We start from the raw sequence: 18,719 nt of genomic DNA on the forward strand, positions 1-18,719 counted from the left end.
GCACATTACACACAGTATAAATACGTTATGTGGTATAATGTAAATACTATAAAATACAATGTAGTGTGAACATATTTATTGAATGCATTAATGCAAGGTTGAAAATTTTACTTGATCAATGGCTAAGATGATGATACATGTGCAAGGGTAATTTACCCACAAAATTGCCATGGGTTTGGAAGAAATCACCTATTAATATCCATAAATACTAAATTATATTTAAACTATGCAATTTTACCGAATATATTGTAACAGTAGTTTAGAATGAGGAAAAATCAACATTTTGCGTTGGTTTGGTTTTAATATTACTTCTTAATTTTATTATAACTTTTATTTTAAAAATATCTTTATATAAATCAATATGCCTTAAAATAAATTAGTATAAATGTACAGTAAATTATTTTAAATAAAAAGAATTTACTAGAACTGGACATATGTGTATAATTTGATTTAATGTGACAATGCAATTTTTTAGGTAAGTCAAACCAATTTAATTGGGTGATTCACCCCAAAATTATATTTAAAAATTAAAATAGATTTTTGTTGGTATTTATAAATACTAAAAATTCACGAATACAAGAATTTTAAACCCCTATAAGAATAAACAAATAAAAAAATTAAATTTCTTTCAAAAAAAATATTGGTTTAAAAAAACAAATAAATTTAATTAACATAAATAATTAAACAAAAATCCTTTTACATAAATAAAAATGTAGATTAATTACTTAAATCAATCATTAGAGTTTTTAAAGTTAGACTTTAATTTTTTAGATTTTAAAATAGATAAAACAATATCTAACGTTTATTATTGTTAGACGATCCAATCTCTTTTCAATTTGATAATATTTTAAAATAGATAAAACAATATCTAATATTATTGGATAATATTTCAAAAATGTATTACATAATTAAAATTTAAAATTTTAGAAATTATCATTTTCATATAATTTTAAATTAATATTACAACATTTAAATTAAACAACCTTAATTTATAAGATATGATAGTATTCATGAATACTAATATAAATATTAAAATTTTGTCAAAAAAACAAAAAAAAAAAATCGACAACCATTAAAAAAAGGAAAGATTTTGAGAGCCAGAAGAAGTGTCATGGGGTGTTTTCCTAGTCCTTTTTCTTTTTTATTTTTTCTCTTTTGCTTGTAAATTGGATTTTTTTTTCTTTGAAGTCATGTATTGTAAATTTGATTATTTACTATCTTCATCTTAAAAAAAAGCAAAACAACCCAAGCCTTTTTTTTGTTTTTTTTTTTTAATTTTTGTCTGTAAGTTTGGTGTTTTTCATATTTTTGTTGGCCTGGTACACAGTCACAGTCCACAATATAAGAGTCAATTTTTGGACGTCAATTGTTCATTTTACCTTCATCGTAAACTTCCCAAAATTATCATTGCTTATCATTCTCACCACTAATTATTCTTCATAATCCTTTAACCAAGTGTCACACATCTACTGGTTGGTCAACACTTAGGCACCACTAAGTATCATTAATTGTGCCACCAGAGAACTGACCTTTATAAAATATAAGAATAGTGTAATTTATACTAAAATTAAATAAAAAGATGTCATGCCTAATAGCATATAAACTCAAATAACAAATAGTGTAATTTATACTAAAATTTATTGTTGAGCTTTATGCCACTTAATCTAGTTAATACAGAATCTTCAAAGCAGATACTCACATAAGTCCTGCTTTTCACGCTGGTTATCTCCACTAGTGGATTATATTCTCTTAGAAGCCATGTGAATTATTTGAAGCTAAAAAATAATCACAAAATTTATGAGTGATTTGTGCAACAAATCTTATACGTTCATTTTCAAGGGAAGTATTCCCTTCTGATACTGCAATACATAAGTTTACAAATTGTATTTTTTTCATGACTTAAGAAAACTCAACTGATTTATTTTTTAAAAAATAAAATATTTGACTATCTTAAAACTTTATACAAATATGTTAAAAGTCAAAACAAAACTTGCTTTGCACAAGCCTATGATCCTTTTTAATTTCTTTCTGGATGAACAAACCTAGCATGCTAAACTCTATCAAATTATTATGAATGTGTCAAAATCTAAACTCTCTTTCTTCATGGATTCAGTTTTAAGATTATATACACCGAATTAATAATGCATGAATATGTCTGAAGAAACCAACATAAGTTCAAAGGATAAATCTGGTTCTGTTATTATAGTAAATAGGTACACATGAGATTTTCATTTGAGCATTCTCAAACAACAGCACAAGGAAATGATGTTCTCAATGCTCACTTCAAGATTTTGTTTAAAACTAAAATTCTGCCACTTCAACCTATTTCTCCTATGGCAATGGACGATCAAATTTAAATTATAAATATCTGTATAAATACACATGATAAATGAATTTTGATTGTTCTGAAATTATGACTGCTGGTTAACCTTTTCAACAGTATTTGAGGAGAGATCTCTCATTCTTACTCTTCTTCAATTTCATGTGAACACTCAAGTGTTTTATACATCTATACATATTACTTCTGACTTTTCATGAATCATTCAAATTTCCTATGTGAATCAAATTTGTAATGGATTATGAGTCAAATTTAAATTATAAATATTTGTATGGACACACATGATAAATAAACCTTGACTGTCCTGATATTATGATTGCTGGTTTACCTTTTCAACAGTATTTGAGGAGAGATCTCTCATTCTTACTCTTCTTTCATATGAACACTCAAATGCTTTATACATCTATATATATCACCTTTTGGCCTCTCATGAATCATTCAAGTTCTCTATGTGAGTCAAATTTGTAATGGATTGTGAGTCAAATTTGAATTATAAATATCTAATGGACACATGATAAATGAACTTTGATTATCCTGAAATTATGACTGCTAGTTAACCTTTTCAGCAGTATTTGAGGAGAGATCTCTCATTCTTACTCTTCTTTTATGTCAACGCTCAAGTGTTTTATACATCCATATATCACTTCTGACCTCTCATAAATCATTCAAGTTCCCTTTGTGTTTCGCTGACAAGTTCTCTGTAAGTATTTTTGGTCTGCAACATCTCGGAAAATTGGAAAATGAAACAATCAATTGAATCCATTGTGAATGAGTTGATGTTAAATGTGAAATAGAAGAAAAATATGTCGGTTAGATTATTCTTCTTTCTTATTGAGAATATTACAATTAGGAATCAAGATAACTCAACTGTACATTTAAATGCAAATGACTAAATTACTCATTGTGATATATGATACTCTTTTGATGCCTTAATTAATGTTCATTAGTTATCTCGCCGCCTTTGCTTCTGTTAAAATTGTTTCTGTTTAAAACCATTTCAATCAAAAGATTTATACTTGATTAACTTCTTGTTTGCTTGTTCCTTTTTCAGCCAATATCATGGGTTTGAGCTCGGATTCGGAACAAGTTCCAAAGCCTGCGCGTTCAGGAGAATATGCTTCTACGCCAATCTCTGAAAATGCTTCTGCTGAGTGTAAACTTCTGAATTTTTCACATATAATATTGCCTTTCAACAATTTAGTTATATTCTTGCATGTATGTATTAATGTATGTTTATTACATGATATAGGCGTGGTGGGTGCTGAAGAAGATTCCCAAGCGAAGCAACTTCCCCAAAAGGAGATCAATCTTCCTCGCCGTTATTCAAAGCGCCTTGCTGGAATTCAGCTTGATCCAGTTCCGGAACTTGTAACAAGAAGCCGAGCACGCCGAGGTGCAGCCAAGTCTGAAAATGCAGCAAACATGTCACAGTCAACTAAGTTCTCTATTCCTGAATCGAGCAGCCAGCCGCGTATTGAGATCAGGTTACCTTTTCCAATCCAATGCTTCGTAAACCATCATTTGGCGCACTCCACACCACAGATAGCAGCAGGGATGACGCAAACCTTTCAAACACCACAGACAAAAGAAAATACCACAGAAGACGTCACGGCGCCAGGCAGGGCGGCGAAGGCGGGACAGCACCAGACAGGGGAGCACGCAGCGGAGACAGGGCCAAGGAAGCAACAAAGAAGGGCGAGGAGAGAGAGATAGGGACTGGTTCTGAGATCTTTTGTCCAGGTCAGGATTTGTTATCATTTTGGAGCAACTTTGATGATGAGAGAATCAGAAAAGCAAGCATATATTATACTACTAATATAGTACCTTTGTTATGTAAAGAATAATGTTGCACCTCTCAAGTTGGAATTAGAGAAAGGGTGACAAAATATTTATTATTAGTGTTATTTTAATTTTATTAAAAAAAATTTATGATTATGTTATTTATAATTTTATGTTAATTTTTTTAAAATGTTATTTTTTTAATTTAAATTTAAATTTAATTTTTTATTTTTTATTTTATTAATTTATATTAAATATAGAATGATTGAATTTTATATTTATTTAAAAAATTTTAATTTTTCTACGGGTAGCATGCGGGTCAAGTAAATTTTAGAACTGTGCGAGTAGGGTTAGAGTTGACAGATTCTCAATCCGCAAGGTAAAGTAGAGTTGAGTTTTAAAAAATTTTTAATTCACAAGTAAGGTTAAGATAGAGTGTAAACTATATTATATTCTATTCTATTTTGGCTATTACTAAACTTAAAGTAAAACTACTTCTTTATTAAAACATCTCTTTTGTAAAGTAAAAACAAGTCTTTTTAAAAAAGTTGATAATTGTATTTTTTTATATTTTAGTGTTTTTTTATTTTTGTTTTAAAAAATTTGTCAATACATTAAAATTTTAAAAAATATAATTTTTCTGTTAAAAAGTATCTTTGACTAAAAATTCACATCATCACAGAAAACGTATTAAATATCAAAATCAAAATAAATAAATTTATATCAATAAAAATCAAACTATCAAAGCACATATTCATATTGCAAATGTTATCCTCGTAAACAATACCCATAAATTTATAAAGAACAGGAAGTATCTAATAGAAAAATAAGTATTAGCAGAAAAATAAATTACAAGAATAGAAGGAGAAATTCGCTTTGAAAAATAACTTCTGTGATGTGAAAAATGAAAATAGAAATAGTAAGACATGGTTTTGAAATATATAAAAAAAAAGAAAGAAAGAAATAGTAATAGCCTAATAGGAGAATTTCTCAATTCTAATTTGACATGTGTTCTAAAGTTCTACGTTTGCATCCTATCCTCGACCTTATCTGTAATAAATTAAAATTTTTCAATCAAATATAATATTTAATTATTTTATATTTTATAAATAAATTAATAAAATAAAAATATAAAATTAAAAATAACAAAATAATAATGAATTCCATGTTAAAATTACAAAAAGAAGAAAATGTAGATTCGATCTCCATCAGTTTTATTATACATATATAATAATTTTAATTGCATACCATAATATATTAGAAATACGGGTAAGTCGAGTAAGATTAGGACTAAACTCACATCTTACTCTACTCGTAATTTAACCGACTTTGTTCTCAACTGATTTGTTGTAAGTCAAATACCAGCCTTACTCGAACGAGTTAAGTCGGATTGAATGACTAAATTTTTATTTTGGTCCCTGAGATTCACAAGATTATCCATTTTAGTCCTTAAAATTCAAAATTACCTATACTGGTCCTCCGTATTCAAGTTCGGGCATCAATGTGGTCCCTCGACTCTTTCCGGCGATAACTAGGCAAACAGTGTTGAGATAGCACCCTCCCTGCCATGCTGGATGATGAGTAAACGACGTCTTTTACTCTTGGCAACCAAACAAGTAAAAAATGTCGTCGCTTTGTATATGAAGGGAGAAGAAATGATGGAGACCCAAAATAAAGTATTCTTCTTCTTTTCTACCTCCACTATTCTTCATTTCTGACTTGTTTGGACGCCAAGGGTAAACGGCATCGTTTACTTTTTTTTTTGAAACAATAAGAGCTCAACACAAACGTGGAGCATTTGAAACATAAACAGCAGAAAACCAAACAAAAGACAACAATAAAAAACACCTATTGTTACCACCTAGATCGCTCCACAAATACATATCCGCATGTCATCTCCGACATTGCCATCAACAACAAAAGGGATCATCGCACCTCCACTCTTTGTAATTTTGCATAGTCATGTTGATAACATCGCTAGCACTTTTTCCTGTATTCTGAAATAATCTCCGATTCCTTTCCAACCAAACGTTCCAAATAACCGCGAAGAAGCTTATGAACCACTTCTTACATTCCTCCTTCCTAGTTGTGACACATGTCCAGCTTACAAAGTGCTCCTTTAAAGTACACGGAGTAGTCCATTTTATGCCAAAATCAGATAACCAAGCGCACCACACCTGCCAAGTAAAATCACAACCAAGAAACATGTGGCAGACATTTTCAACCTCCTTATTACATAGAACACACATAGTATCACCCTAGTTGACAATTCCAAATCTACACAGTCTTTCTTTAGTGTTCACTCTGCCTATTAAAGCAAACTATATAAATAGCTCAACTCTTGGAGGGACTAAGCCTTTCCAGATAGTCTTGGTGAAACTATAGCTTGTTACTTCCTTCGGAAGCGTCTCTGGCTGTAGTACCTGCACAAAGGAGTTAGTAGAAAACACACCTTGCCTGTCAAACTTCTAGACAACTCTATCCTCTCTGTCAGGAGCTAGTTTTACCGGCCTCAAGGTTTCATGTAATTGATTCACAAGTTTCAACTCCCATTGGAATAGCTCGGACCTCCATTGGAAGTTCCAAATCCACTCAAGCCCATTCCAAAACCCACAAACCCCTATGACAAAGCCTTTTTGGGTTGAAACCGAGAACAGCCTAGGAAACCTATCCTTCAGGGAACCACAACTCAACTAGATATCTTCCGAGAAGTGAGTTCTCCTTCCGTCACCTATCTCCATTGACAAGCCAGTTATCATCTTGTCTCGTACAGGTTGCTCCTTTATCTGTAGGTGGCAAATATCTTTCCAAGGCCCCCCTCTAGTAGGTAAATCTTGGATGGATAAGAGATGGTTAGGGGAGAGATTATTACAGGAACAGACCACTTTCTTCCACAACGGACACTCCTCCTAAGAGAATCTCTACCACCACTTAAATAACAGAGCTGTGTTGTAGAGCATCGCATCACCAACTCCTAGTCCGCCTAACCTTTTTGGAGCTTGGACCACTTCCCATTTAACCAAAGCCATGCCATACCTCCCGTCCTCCTTTCCCCACAAGAATCTTCTCTGCAATGAAATAAGTTTCTCCGCAACCGCTTTCGGCATCTTGTATAAGCTTAAATAATATACCGATAAGCTATTTAAGACAGCTTTGATGAGAACCAATTTTTTCACTTTATTAAGGACCTTGGATTTCCATAAACTGAGCTTGTCCTCCACTTTGTCAATTATTGGCTTCCAAGTCTTCACCAACCTCGGATTTGCACCTAAAGGAATCCCCAAGTATTTTACCAGAAGAGCAGCTTCTTTACACCCCAACAAGCTACACATGCTCTGAACCCACTGTTGATCACAATTTATAGGTATTAAACTCAATTTCTCAAAGTTGATGCTTAAGCCCGACATCAATTCAAAGCATCGTAGAAGCCTTTTATAATTCTTAACGGACTCCTCCTCTGGCGGACAGAACAACACAGTATCATCAGCAAACTGGAGATGTGACAATTCTATATTGTCTCTTCCCACGAACAGAGGGGATATCCGACCATTTCTGACTGCCTCCCCAATCATCCTATGTAGAACATCAACAACAAGTACAAATAGGAACGGAGAAAGAAGATCACCTTGTCTCAGACCTCTATCCATCTTGAACGGTTTAGTTGGCGAACCATTTACCAATACTGACATAGTGGCTGTGCTGACACACTCCATAACCCACTCTCTCCACCTAAGGCCAAATCCCATCTTCTACAGGACAATGTCCACAAACCTCCACCTGACCCTATCATATGCCTTTTGAAAATTCAGCTTGATTATTGCTGCTTCCTTCTTCCTCGATTTGAGCCAATGTGCAATTTCACAAGCAAGCAGAGCCCCATCATGTATTTTTTGTCCCTTTACAAACGCACTCTGAGTCTCTCCAACCAGACCTGGCATAACTGATCTCATCCTGCTAACCAATACCTTGGAAATCACCTTGTACACACAACCAACCATGCAAATTGGACGAAGGTCTTTAATCTCCTTAGCACCAGTAAACTACGGCGCCAATGCCACCCATGTGAGATTAGAGTCTTTCGGTAGCCTAGAGGTTTGAAAGAATCCTAGCACCGCTGCCGTGAACTCAGCCCCAATTTCCTCCCAACACTTTTTAATGAAGTTCATGTTGTACCCATCACTTCCTGGTGCCCTAGATGATTCACAGTCCCACACGGCGTCTTTTATCTCTTCAGGCGACGACAAAACCTCCAATACTTCAGCAAGTTCCACATCTATTATATTTACCAGTCCATCTCTAAAGCCCACCAAAGGAGCCTCCTCCTGGTAATATAATTTCTTATAGAACTCTCTGATAGCAATTTTTATCCTTGCTTGATTTCTGACTAGCCTTCCATTAATAACCAGCGCATCAATCCTGTTATTCTTCCTTCTAGTTGAAGCTACGTTGTGAAAGTACCTGGTATTTTTGTCCATGTCCTTCGCGAGGCAGGATCGCGATATCTGTTTCTAGTGCAGTTCCTTCCTTACATACCACTTCTTACAGCACGTCACCAACGCCTTCCTTCTTGCCTCAACTGTTCCATCAAATACATCATTGCTTACCATGTCGTCTATCTTCTTTATCTCTTCCTCAAACTTCATAATTTTCTTATCCATGTCTCCAAAATTATCTCTGTGCCACTGATGAGCAGATAATTTATACGCTTTTTGGCATTATTTTTAGTATGTTTTTAGTATGTTTTAGTTAGTTTTTATTATATTTTTATTAGTTTTTAAATAAAAATCATATTTCTTGACTTTACTATGAGTTTGTGTGTATTTCTGTGATTTCAGGTATTTTCTGGCTGAAATTGAGGGACCTGAGCAAAAATCTGATTCAGAGGCTGAAAAATGACTGCAGATGCTGTTGGATTCTTACCTCTCTGCACTCAAAGTGGATTTTCTGGAGCTATAGAAGCTCAATTGGCACGCTCTCAATTGCGTTGGAAAGTAGACATCCTGGGCTTTTCAGAAATATATAATAGTCCATACTTTGCACGAGATTTGATGGCCCAAACCGGCATTCCAAGTCAGCATAAAAATTCTGGCATCAAAACGCCAGAACTGGCAGAAAAGCTGGAGTTAAACGCCCAAACCGGCACAAAAGCTGGCGTTTAACTCCAAGAAAAGTCTCTACATGTGAGAGCTTCAATGCTCAGCCCAAGCACACACCAAGTGGGCCCAGAAGAAGATTTCTGCATTAATTACTTATTTCTGTAATCCTAAGCTACTAGTTTTCTATAAATAGGACTTTTTGCTATTGTATTTTCATACTTTTTCATAGACCTATTCACGTTTGAGGCTGGCCTCACGGCCATGCCTAGACTTCTTGTTCTTATGTATTTTCAACGGTGGAGTTTCTACACACCATAGATTAAGGTGTGGAGCTCTGTTGTTCTTCATGAATTAATGCAAAGTACTATTGTTTTTCTATTCAATTCACGCCTACTTCTTCTCTAAGATATACACTCGTTCTTCAACTTGATGAATGTGATGATCCGTGACACTCATCATCATTCTCACCTATGAACGCGTGCCTGACAACCACTTCCGTTCTACTTGCAATAGCTTGAGTGCGTATCTCTTAGCTTTCTGGTTCATGACGCATGGTTGCCTCGCCTGACAACCGAGCCTTCCATTCCATGAGATCAGAGTCTTCGTGGTATAGGCTAAAATCAATTGGCAGCATTCTTGAGATCCGAAAAGTCTAAACCTTGTCTGTGGTATTCCGAGTAGGATCTAGGAAGGGATGACTGTGACGAGCTTCAAACTCGCGAGTGTTGGGCGTAGTGACAGACGCAAAAGGATCAATGGATCCTATTCCAACATGATCGAGAACCAACAGCTGATTAGCCGTGTGGTAACAACGCATTTGGACCATTTTCACTGAGAGGACGGGAGGTATCCATTGACAACGGTGAAACCCAACATAAGCTTGCCATGGAAAGGAGTATGAATGATTGGAAGAAGGCACTAGGAAGGCAGAGGTTCAGAAGGAACAAAGCATCTTCATACGCTTATCTGAAATTCTCACCAATGAATTACATAAGTATCTCTATCCTATTTTATGTTTTATTCATCTTTTAATTATCAATTCTCCATAACCATTTGAATCTGCCTGACTGAGATTTACAAGATGACCATAGCTTGCTTCAAGCCGACAATCTCCGTGGGATCGACCCTTACTCACGTAAGGTTTATTACTTGGACGACCCAGTGCACTTGCTGGTTAGTTGTGCGGAGTTGTGACAAAGAGTTGAGATTATAATTGTGCGTACCAAGTTGTTGGCGCCATTGATGATCACAATTTCGTGCACCAACCACCTTCCCAGCGGATTTGTCAAGGCCTTCAATTTTTCTATGAACTGTATATTCCCTAATCCCCTCCATTCCTCTTTGACCATTCTTAGGAAGCCTTCATGTGTAAACCACGAGTCAAGACTCCGAAAAGGCCTAGGCCCATATCTCAAGCTAGTATCTTCTACTATCATAGGGCAGTGATCTAACAAGCCCGTGGTCCTCCTCTCAAGCGAATCTCTGGGAACTCCTCCACCCATTCTAGATTCACCAAAACTCTATCAATCCGGCTATAGGATCGTCCTCTGAACCAGGTAAACTTCATGTCATTAAGCGGTAGGTCCACCAGATGCATATCTTGTATCCAGTTCTTAAACTCTTCGGCAGAAATTGATAAGTTGACATTACCTTTCCTTTCTTCTATATGTACAATCTCATTAAAGTCACCCATAAAGCAACAAGGTACCTGACATAATCCAGCTGTATAGCTCAACTCTTTCCAAACAATAAGTTTTTCGTCTCTGGTATGGGCACCATAGATAAAGAAAAATGCACAATTGAAGCTGTTCTTCAAAATTACCCCTTCTACACATAACCATATCTCCCCTTTATAACAATTATTCACTTTAAAACTCATTTCATCCCACATTAACAACAAACCTCCCGACGCACCATCAGACTCAACAAATTCCCGCCCAACACTACCTTGTCCCCAGAACCTTGATACATCAAATCTAGTTACTGCAAGCTTTTTAGTTTCAATCAGACCTAACATGTCTAGTTTATATTTTTTCTTCATATCCTTTATCATTTTCACTTTGCCGTCCCCCCTCAATCCCCTCACATTCCATGAACTAAAATCATTTAAAAATATTATTACACACCTTGCTTTTGTTCTTAAGTCTACATCGTCTTGCTTTCGCCTTTTGTTTTGCCAATCTTCTTTTCTGTGCATTTTCTTCAATTTGAGTTTGAAGGGCGGCCATGATATCGTCTTCTTTGTTGTACAGCATGGCTCCAGACTCCACAGCTATTTCCCATGTCCTCCTGTTTTCCAACATCTGCTCCTCCAGCGTTGAACTATGGTTGTCACCAATATCTTCATATTCATCTCCGTCACCCTTCCTGGTAGTAATCCCAACTCCATCTCCACTCGGCATTAACTTTCCCGGCCCTATCTTCGAACCATTACAGACGTGTACAGCACCGTTAACCACATCTATCCTGTTAGCCGAACTTGTGCTTTCAGCTTTCCCAGCGGTTTTGTTCTCCTCGTCTGAACCGTTGTCCCCAAGGTTGCCATTGTCACTAACATCCCCATTTCCGTCATGTATTCCTACCATAGCCCCAGCAACTCCTAAGCCAGCAACTGACCGAAGGCCTGGGGTTACACTCCTGTTCATCCCCAGAACCCGACCATCGTCCAATTCCTCCGGATTCGCCATCAACTCCTCACACCCAACCGCCTCAGCGCAACCGCCTCTGCCGTCAACAGCCGGCTCACCCTCATCCCCGTTGGCCGTCCCAATCGCACACCATCCCTCCAGTCCCTGGCTCGCATGGGATTCACGTAAGCCTCCAGCCCCTTGTTTTCGCGGGATCAGGGGGGAAGCAGCGCCGCGATCTCCCTACATCGCTCCTGTGGTAGTTTCACGATGAATAACAGGGCTGCAGACCCATGGTGAGCTCCGCTTCCTTCAACCCGCCTCATCCTAACCCGATCCAGCCTTGTCAACCGCCTCAGCGTTCTTTCTTGCTGCCCCCACGAGGAGTTCTGGCCCAGCAGCATTTGGTGGCCCAAACCGGTTGCTCTTATTATTGGGCCAAGTATCCTTTGTGTTTTTTTTTGTTTTTATACTCCTTCTAGCACCCCTTAGCAGTAGGGGTGTCCGCGGATCGGATCGGATCGGATATGGTCGAAAATTCGATCCGATTCGCACAATTTTCATCGGATCGGATCGGATATCGGATATATCCGCATAATTAAACCTTCTCTTTTTAATCATATTTCTATGTAAAATAATTCGATAAAAATATTTCTTTCATACTTTTAAACTTATTTATTTCTAAAATATTTTTAATCAAACTCTCTCTAAATAACAAAAATAAAATAATACAATATATGAATAATAATTACTAACTAAAACATACAAACAAGTAAATATAATACCAAACATATATATATTTATTTATTTTTTAATTATTATAGTGCGGATCTGTGGATCCGCGGATCAGATACGCGGATGTAGAGCAGATATCTGCGATCCGATCAATTTGAGGATCGGATCGTATCCGCAATTTTCGGATCGGATGCGAATATTTACCGCGGATCTGCGGATACGATCCGATCCATGGACAGCCCTACTTGGCAGCCCACAGTCCAAATCCTCCACCTCCCAAGAAATGGTTCTATCAGAATCCTCATTACTCCCCAAATCAGCGTTCCCACCAATCCGCATGCCCTCCAATACCTTCAATGCTTGATTTGAACATTACCTGATTGCGTTGATTATCAATTAAAGTCACATTGATCCACTCATTCAAAATACTTTCAGAAATTACCCTTCTATCTTCCACTACGTCATCCTCCCGTGCCACCGCCATCAGCAGTTCTTCTCCCGGGCTAAAGCATTCCGCTCAGTTTATTTGCCCCACCATCATGCTAATCGCATCTGAGCCACTGCCTGAAGCAATTTCTCTTTGCATCTCGCCGGTTGTGCTTTCATTAGAGTTATTATTCAACTTATAACTAGTTCCAAGCGTCTCACGTCCCACCTCCTTTACCATAACATCGAACCCGCTAATGCCAATTGTAATGTGTATCCACTCGTTAATCACATTCATAAAACATGTATCAATTTGTACTCGTCCCACACTGAAGTAATTGCAGGATTCTGTCATCGTATCGCAACCAACCACTTCACCCCATTGACTCCCGATGGTTTTGAATGTTTTCGTAGACCAGGCATGCAGCGGCACTCCAAAACATTCTAGCCACACTCTTCGGGTTTCACTTCGCTCCGATTCCTCCCATCTCCAAACGCTATGAAAAAACTGAAGAAGACTGTTCATATTAAAGGTGTATGCCTCTTCAGCGCTTAACATAGTATCAAATGTCAGTAAGGCTTTGTAAGCTCCCAGTTCTCGTATATGGGTGACTCGGGGGCAAATTTTTCACAATCTGTTCTTCCAAGGATCTGAAGTTAATAACAGTTGTTGTCCCTCCCACTAGGCTTCTCTGTAACCATTCCATATTTTCTTTTGCCACAAATACTTCCACCTTCTTTGTCCATCCATTTTCATGTGGATCTAGGCTTTTCTCCTCCTTGCCCACTTCTGTTGTATTCACTCGGGCCACTACCTCCTGACGTAGCGGCCTGAGAGTAATTGTGTTTTGGTCAACGTTTGTTCCCGTGGTTCTCTGGATTCCATTCGTATCCGACTTCCTTCTGTACTTGGCTTCTCCTACAAAAACAACTTGACCCCTCAATTTCATGCGATTTATTTCCCTTATAACCTTCAAAGCTCCTCCTTTTGTAGTGTAACGGATGAACGCAAAGATATATACGACATCGTTTACTTATCATCCAGCGTGACAGAGAGGGTGAGATCTCAGCACTCTGTTTACCTAGTCATCGCCGGAAAGAGTCATGGGACCACATTGGTGCCCGGACTTAAATCTAGATGACCAATATAAGTAATTTTAAATTTTGAAGATCAAAATGGATAATCGTGTGTATCTTAAGAACCAAAACAAGAATTTAGTCCGGATTAAATACTTACTGATAGAATTAGCATTACCAACCTTAATTAGGTTGGTCTACTCATTCTTATTATTTTGATTTGTCATTTATTATAGGTTGATTAAATAAAAAAATAATAATAACTAAATTCTTACATGATTCATGGTCTAAATGCTAAAATTAAAATGTTGATATTAAGAGGATTGTTGCATTAAGAGTTTAGTTGGTCCATATACATTTTAGTTTTTACTATAAAAAGATATATTTAAAGAGGGATAATAGATTGGTTTTTAAAATTGTGGATTCAATTTATTCATTTGTCAACTTAAATAAGTATTGAAAATTTAAATTTTATTTTGTCTGTGCAATAATTTATTAATCGACAATAAATTCTTAAATCAAACTCTAATTCATGATAATTAATTATTGTATTGGACTAAAAAAGTGAATTATGTAAATGCTGTTGGGATTAATTTAACTTTTGATGAGTTATTATCCGGAGTAGATCATCAGTTCTATCCGAGACATTTATATTCTAACTTTAACAAGAGATTTTTAAAACTTCAACTAAAACTCATGATGTGTAATTGACGACAGGATAATATTGAATCATTTTTACAAATATTAAGGATACAAATATGACAATTTAAACGTTAGGGACATAAATAAGACTTACTCCAAACGTTGGGAACAAAAGCAATATTTTACTCGCCAATGAGCAATAGCTCAAATGGCATAGTCTCCCGATACTCAATTAAGAGGTTGCGGGTTCGAGTCTCCTATCTTTGGTAAAAAAAAAAAAAAACAATACTTTACTCTAATCAATAAATTATAGTATATTATAAAAATAACAAATAATAAGTAGTAGATATGATTTTTAGAATAATTAATTACATTTAAATTTTACAAACCAGAATGGTAAATATTTAAGTAATGTTTGTTTATTTATTGAATTTAATTTTGATATACTATTAGTATAAAATAATTTTACATACTTACATAAACAAAAATAATTATTTTTAACATTCACAGTGAATAATTACCTAAAAAAAATATAATTAAACGATTATATAAAATATTTTATTACTCAGTATATTAAAATTAAATTCTTATAATAATTCATAAAAGTTATATTTTTTATATCATAAGAATAATTAAACCATTTTTAATTATTGCTTGTAAAGAAAAAAAATAAAAATTTTAATATTATTTAAAAGAATAAATCATAATTTCAGATAGGGGTGTTCAAATCTAAACCGATCCAAATTAAACCGCTCATTCAATCCGATCCAAACTGAAAACCGATTAAAACCGTATTAATTCGGATTTAATTGGATTCTATTTTTTACAAACCGCTGGATCGGATCGGATTTCGGATATACTTTTCATAACCGATCCAATCCAATCCAAACCGCACAATATGTTATAATATTATTATTTTATTATTATATTTACAATTATACTTATAACATGTTCAATTTGTTATACATTTTTCTATTATTCATGTATTATTATTATTTAATAAATATTTTATGTTCAAAATGTTATTTGTTTATTTATTTTAACTAACCTATAATTTTATTTATATTGTTATGTTACCGTTGGCTTTTTAAGATATTGTTAAAACTTGATGTTGAGACTTGATATATGTATTTAATTTTTTTATTTAAAAAACCACAAATCCAAACCAATCCAAACCGCTTGTAATCGGATCGGATTTCCAAAAAAAATTTATCCAATCCAAACCGCACCGCACATAAATTAAGCGTTCAGATTGGATGACTTTTTTCCTTAAAACCGAACCAAACCGCACCGCGAACACCCCTAATTTCAGATAACAAAATAAATAGCATGTTATCATAAAATTGCTAATTAATAAAATGATAATTAATCTTATTATAATTTTTTGTGTTTACTTCGGATTAAAAATATATGTAATATTAAATTGTTTAATCACCAGTGTTTATTGTTGATCTAAAAGACTAAACCCTAAACCCAGGTTTGTGTTGTGTTTGGAGGAGCTTTGAGACTCTACTGTCATTCTCTGCCTCCTTTCTTGTTCCCCTCGCATCTCTACTCTCAGAATAAGAAGAAGAAGAAGAAGAAGAAGGACAAAATGGGAAAAATACCACCTGCATTTCGATCCGCTGTCACAAACCCTCAATTCAGAAACCCATCTTCTCTACTTCCTCCGTCCTCTCCATCCTCCAAACCCCATCACTTTCCCAAGAAAACCCCTTCTCATTTTCCCGGAAAATCCCGAAAACCTAACAACCAGCAACAACCTCCGAAAACCCCCGTTCTCTTCAAATCCCCGAGCCTCCAAGAAGCCAAGACCGTCTTCAACTCCATAATCAAAACCTCCGATTCCGCAAATGCTTCCATTGACCCTCGATTCCACAATTCTCTTCTTCAATCCTACGCTTCAATCTCCACCTTTGATGATTCCGTCGCTTTTCTCCGCCACATGTCCGCTGCAAGCCCTTCCTTCTCCCCCGACCGATCCACCTACCACATCCTCCTCTCCCAAACCTGCAACAACGATTCGCCTCCTGATTCCCCCTCCTCCCTTTCCCCAATTCATAAAACCCTAAATCTGATGGTCAAAGACGGCGTCTCCCCCGACAAATCCACCGCTGATGTCGCCGTGAGGTCGCTCTGTTCCGCCGGAAGGGTAGACCACGCTGTTGAATTGTTCAAAGAGCTTTCTTTGAAGCATTGTGTTCCAGACACTTACACTTTCAATTGCATTGTTAAACATCTATGTAAGTGCCGTAGCTTGAGTACTGTTTATGGATTCATTGATGAGATGCGTGATAGTTTCGGCTTTAAGCCTGATCTTGTTACTTACACGATTTTGATTGATAATGTGTGTAATACTAAGAACTTGAGGGAGGCTTTGAGGTTGGTTAGTGTGCTCAACGAGGAAGGGTTTAAGCCCGATTGCTTTTTATACAATACGATTATGAAAGGGTATTGTATGCTGAGTAGGGGGAGCGAGGCGATTGAGGTTTATAACAAGATGAAGGATGATGGGGTAGAGCCTGATCTTGTCACTTATAACACTTTGATTTTTGGGTTGTCGAAATGTGGAAGGGTTGTGGAAGCTAAAAAGTTGTTGCGAGTTATGGCGGAAAAGGGCTTTTTCCCCGACGAGGTGACTTATACTTCGCTGATGAATGGTATGTGCAGGAAAGGGGATGCACTGGGTGCATTGGCGTTGTTGGGAGAAATGGAGGACAAGGGGTGCTGTCCGAATTCGTGCACGTATAACACCCTGTTACATGGGTTATGTAAGTCTAGGTTGTTGGAGAAGGCAATGGAATTGTATGGAGTGATGAAATCAGGTGGTTTGAAGCTTGAGACAGCTTCTTATGCCACGTTTGTTAGGGCACTGTGTAGGGATGATAGAATTGCTGAGGCCTATGAAGTGTTTGATTATGCAGTTGAAAGCAAGAGTTTGACAGATGTTGTTGCTTACTCGACATTGGAGAGCACGCTTAAGTGGCTCAAGAAGGCAAAAGAAAAAGGTCAGGCAGTTTAATTTGTTCTTTTTGCCAATGGTTGCCTAGGATGTAAAAGAGTTTGTTGACAAAGTCAATATACAAAACTGTGGAATGTTTGCTATGGCGAATGCTAAGAGAAGGAAAGAAGAGGAGAGAAAATCTCAGATTGGCACAGGCAGCAGTACGACACAGCCATTGCAAAGAAGAAGACTTGTCAAAGAGGTTGATCATGGTTTTCATTGGCCAGTACCAGACGAAGATCTAACAAATATTTAAGAGTTAGCTTATACTGATAACTGATACCTACATGCCTGATGTGCGACAATCTATTTCTCGATGTACCGTGGCTACAGAGTGATGCCCAGTTAGTTGCATTGCATGTGTGAAATGACCCCTTTCAAGAGGATATAGCTTGTGATGTTTCCCATTGGTGTTTAGCCACTGGGCATGAATTTTTTTTATTGGATTTAGTAGAATGTGTTCTCTCGGGCATATCACACACTCAACAGAGAATTTGGATAAATTTAAACAAACATTTCACGAAATTTGCCGAGTTTTTTTAGCACTCAGCAAGCTGTATACAATAAGAAGAGAAAATAAGATTACGACATGAATTTTACATGAATATTGTTATCTATTCCTTTTTTCTAGTTTTTACTCTCATTTTCATCACCATCTCTTGTACCGAAGAACATATGCAAAGTTTGAGCTTGTAACAGATATAATGAAAGTTCAAACGGAGTGGGAGTTCGTCCGGAATAACTCCTGCATTGTTTTTTTATTCTAAAGGTACGAAGAGTCAGTTTTCGATCTGTTCTTCCATCGCACTTTCTGCTTGGAGGCTGTGTTGTGGTGTGTTTGGTTTAGGGTTGAATTATATCTCATGGGTAGTTCTAGGAAATCAAAAGGCATATTTTGAATCATGGCACGGGGTTGTGCTAACTTATTTTTCGGATTGATAGTGTATAAGTAAGGTGTGTGATTAAAAGGTTGTTTATGAAAACCTTGTCTTGTT

The 18,719-nt window shown here is 36.2% G+C and overlaps 2 protein-coding genes across 2 annotated transcripts; both read left to right on the forward strand.

Annotated features, from left to right (window-relative positions):
* The first annotated feature begins 3,397 nt into the window (after positions 1-3,397).
* On the forward strand, positions 3,398-4,051 carry LOC148575638 (uncharacterized). The gene is made up of 2 exons (XM_088502462.1): positions 3,398-3,491; positions 3,588-4,051. Exons 1-2 carry the CDS (start codon positions 3,398-3,400, stop codon positions 4,049-4,051), a joined length of 558 nt encoding a protein of 185 aa, XP_088358588.1.
* A 12,135-nt stretch (positions 4,052-16,186) lies between these two features.
* On the forward strand, positions 16,187-18,329 carry LOC107614493 (Tetratricopeptide repeat (TPR)-like superfamily protein). The gene has a single exon (XM_016316714.3). It carries the CDS (start codon positions 16,315-16,317, stop codon positions 17,740-17,742), a length of 1,428 nt encoding a protein of 475 aa, XP_016172200.1. The 5' UTR covers positions 16,187-16,314; the 3' UTR covers positions 17,743-18,329.
* The last annotated feature ends 390 nt before the right edge of the window (positions 18,330-18,719 follow it).

Source organism: Arachis ipaensis, chromosome B1 (genome assembly GCF_059453495.1).
Source record: "Arachis ipaensis isolate K30076 ecotype BB chromosome B1, ASM5945349v1, whole genome shotgun sequence".
Taxonomy (NCBI): domain Eukaryota; kingdom Viridiplantae; phylum Streptophyta; class Magnoliopsida; order Fabales; family Fabaceae; genus Arachis; species Arachis ipaensis.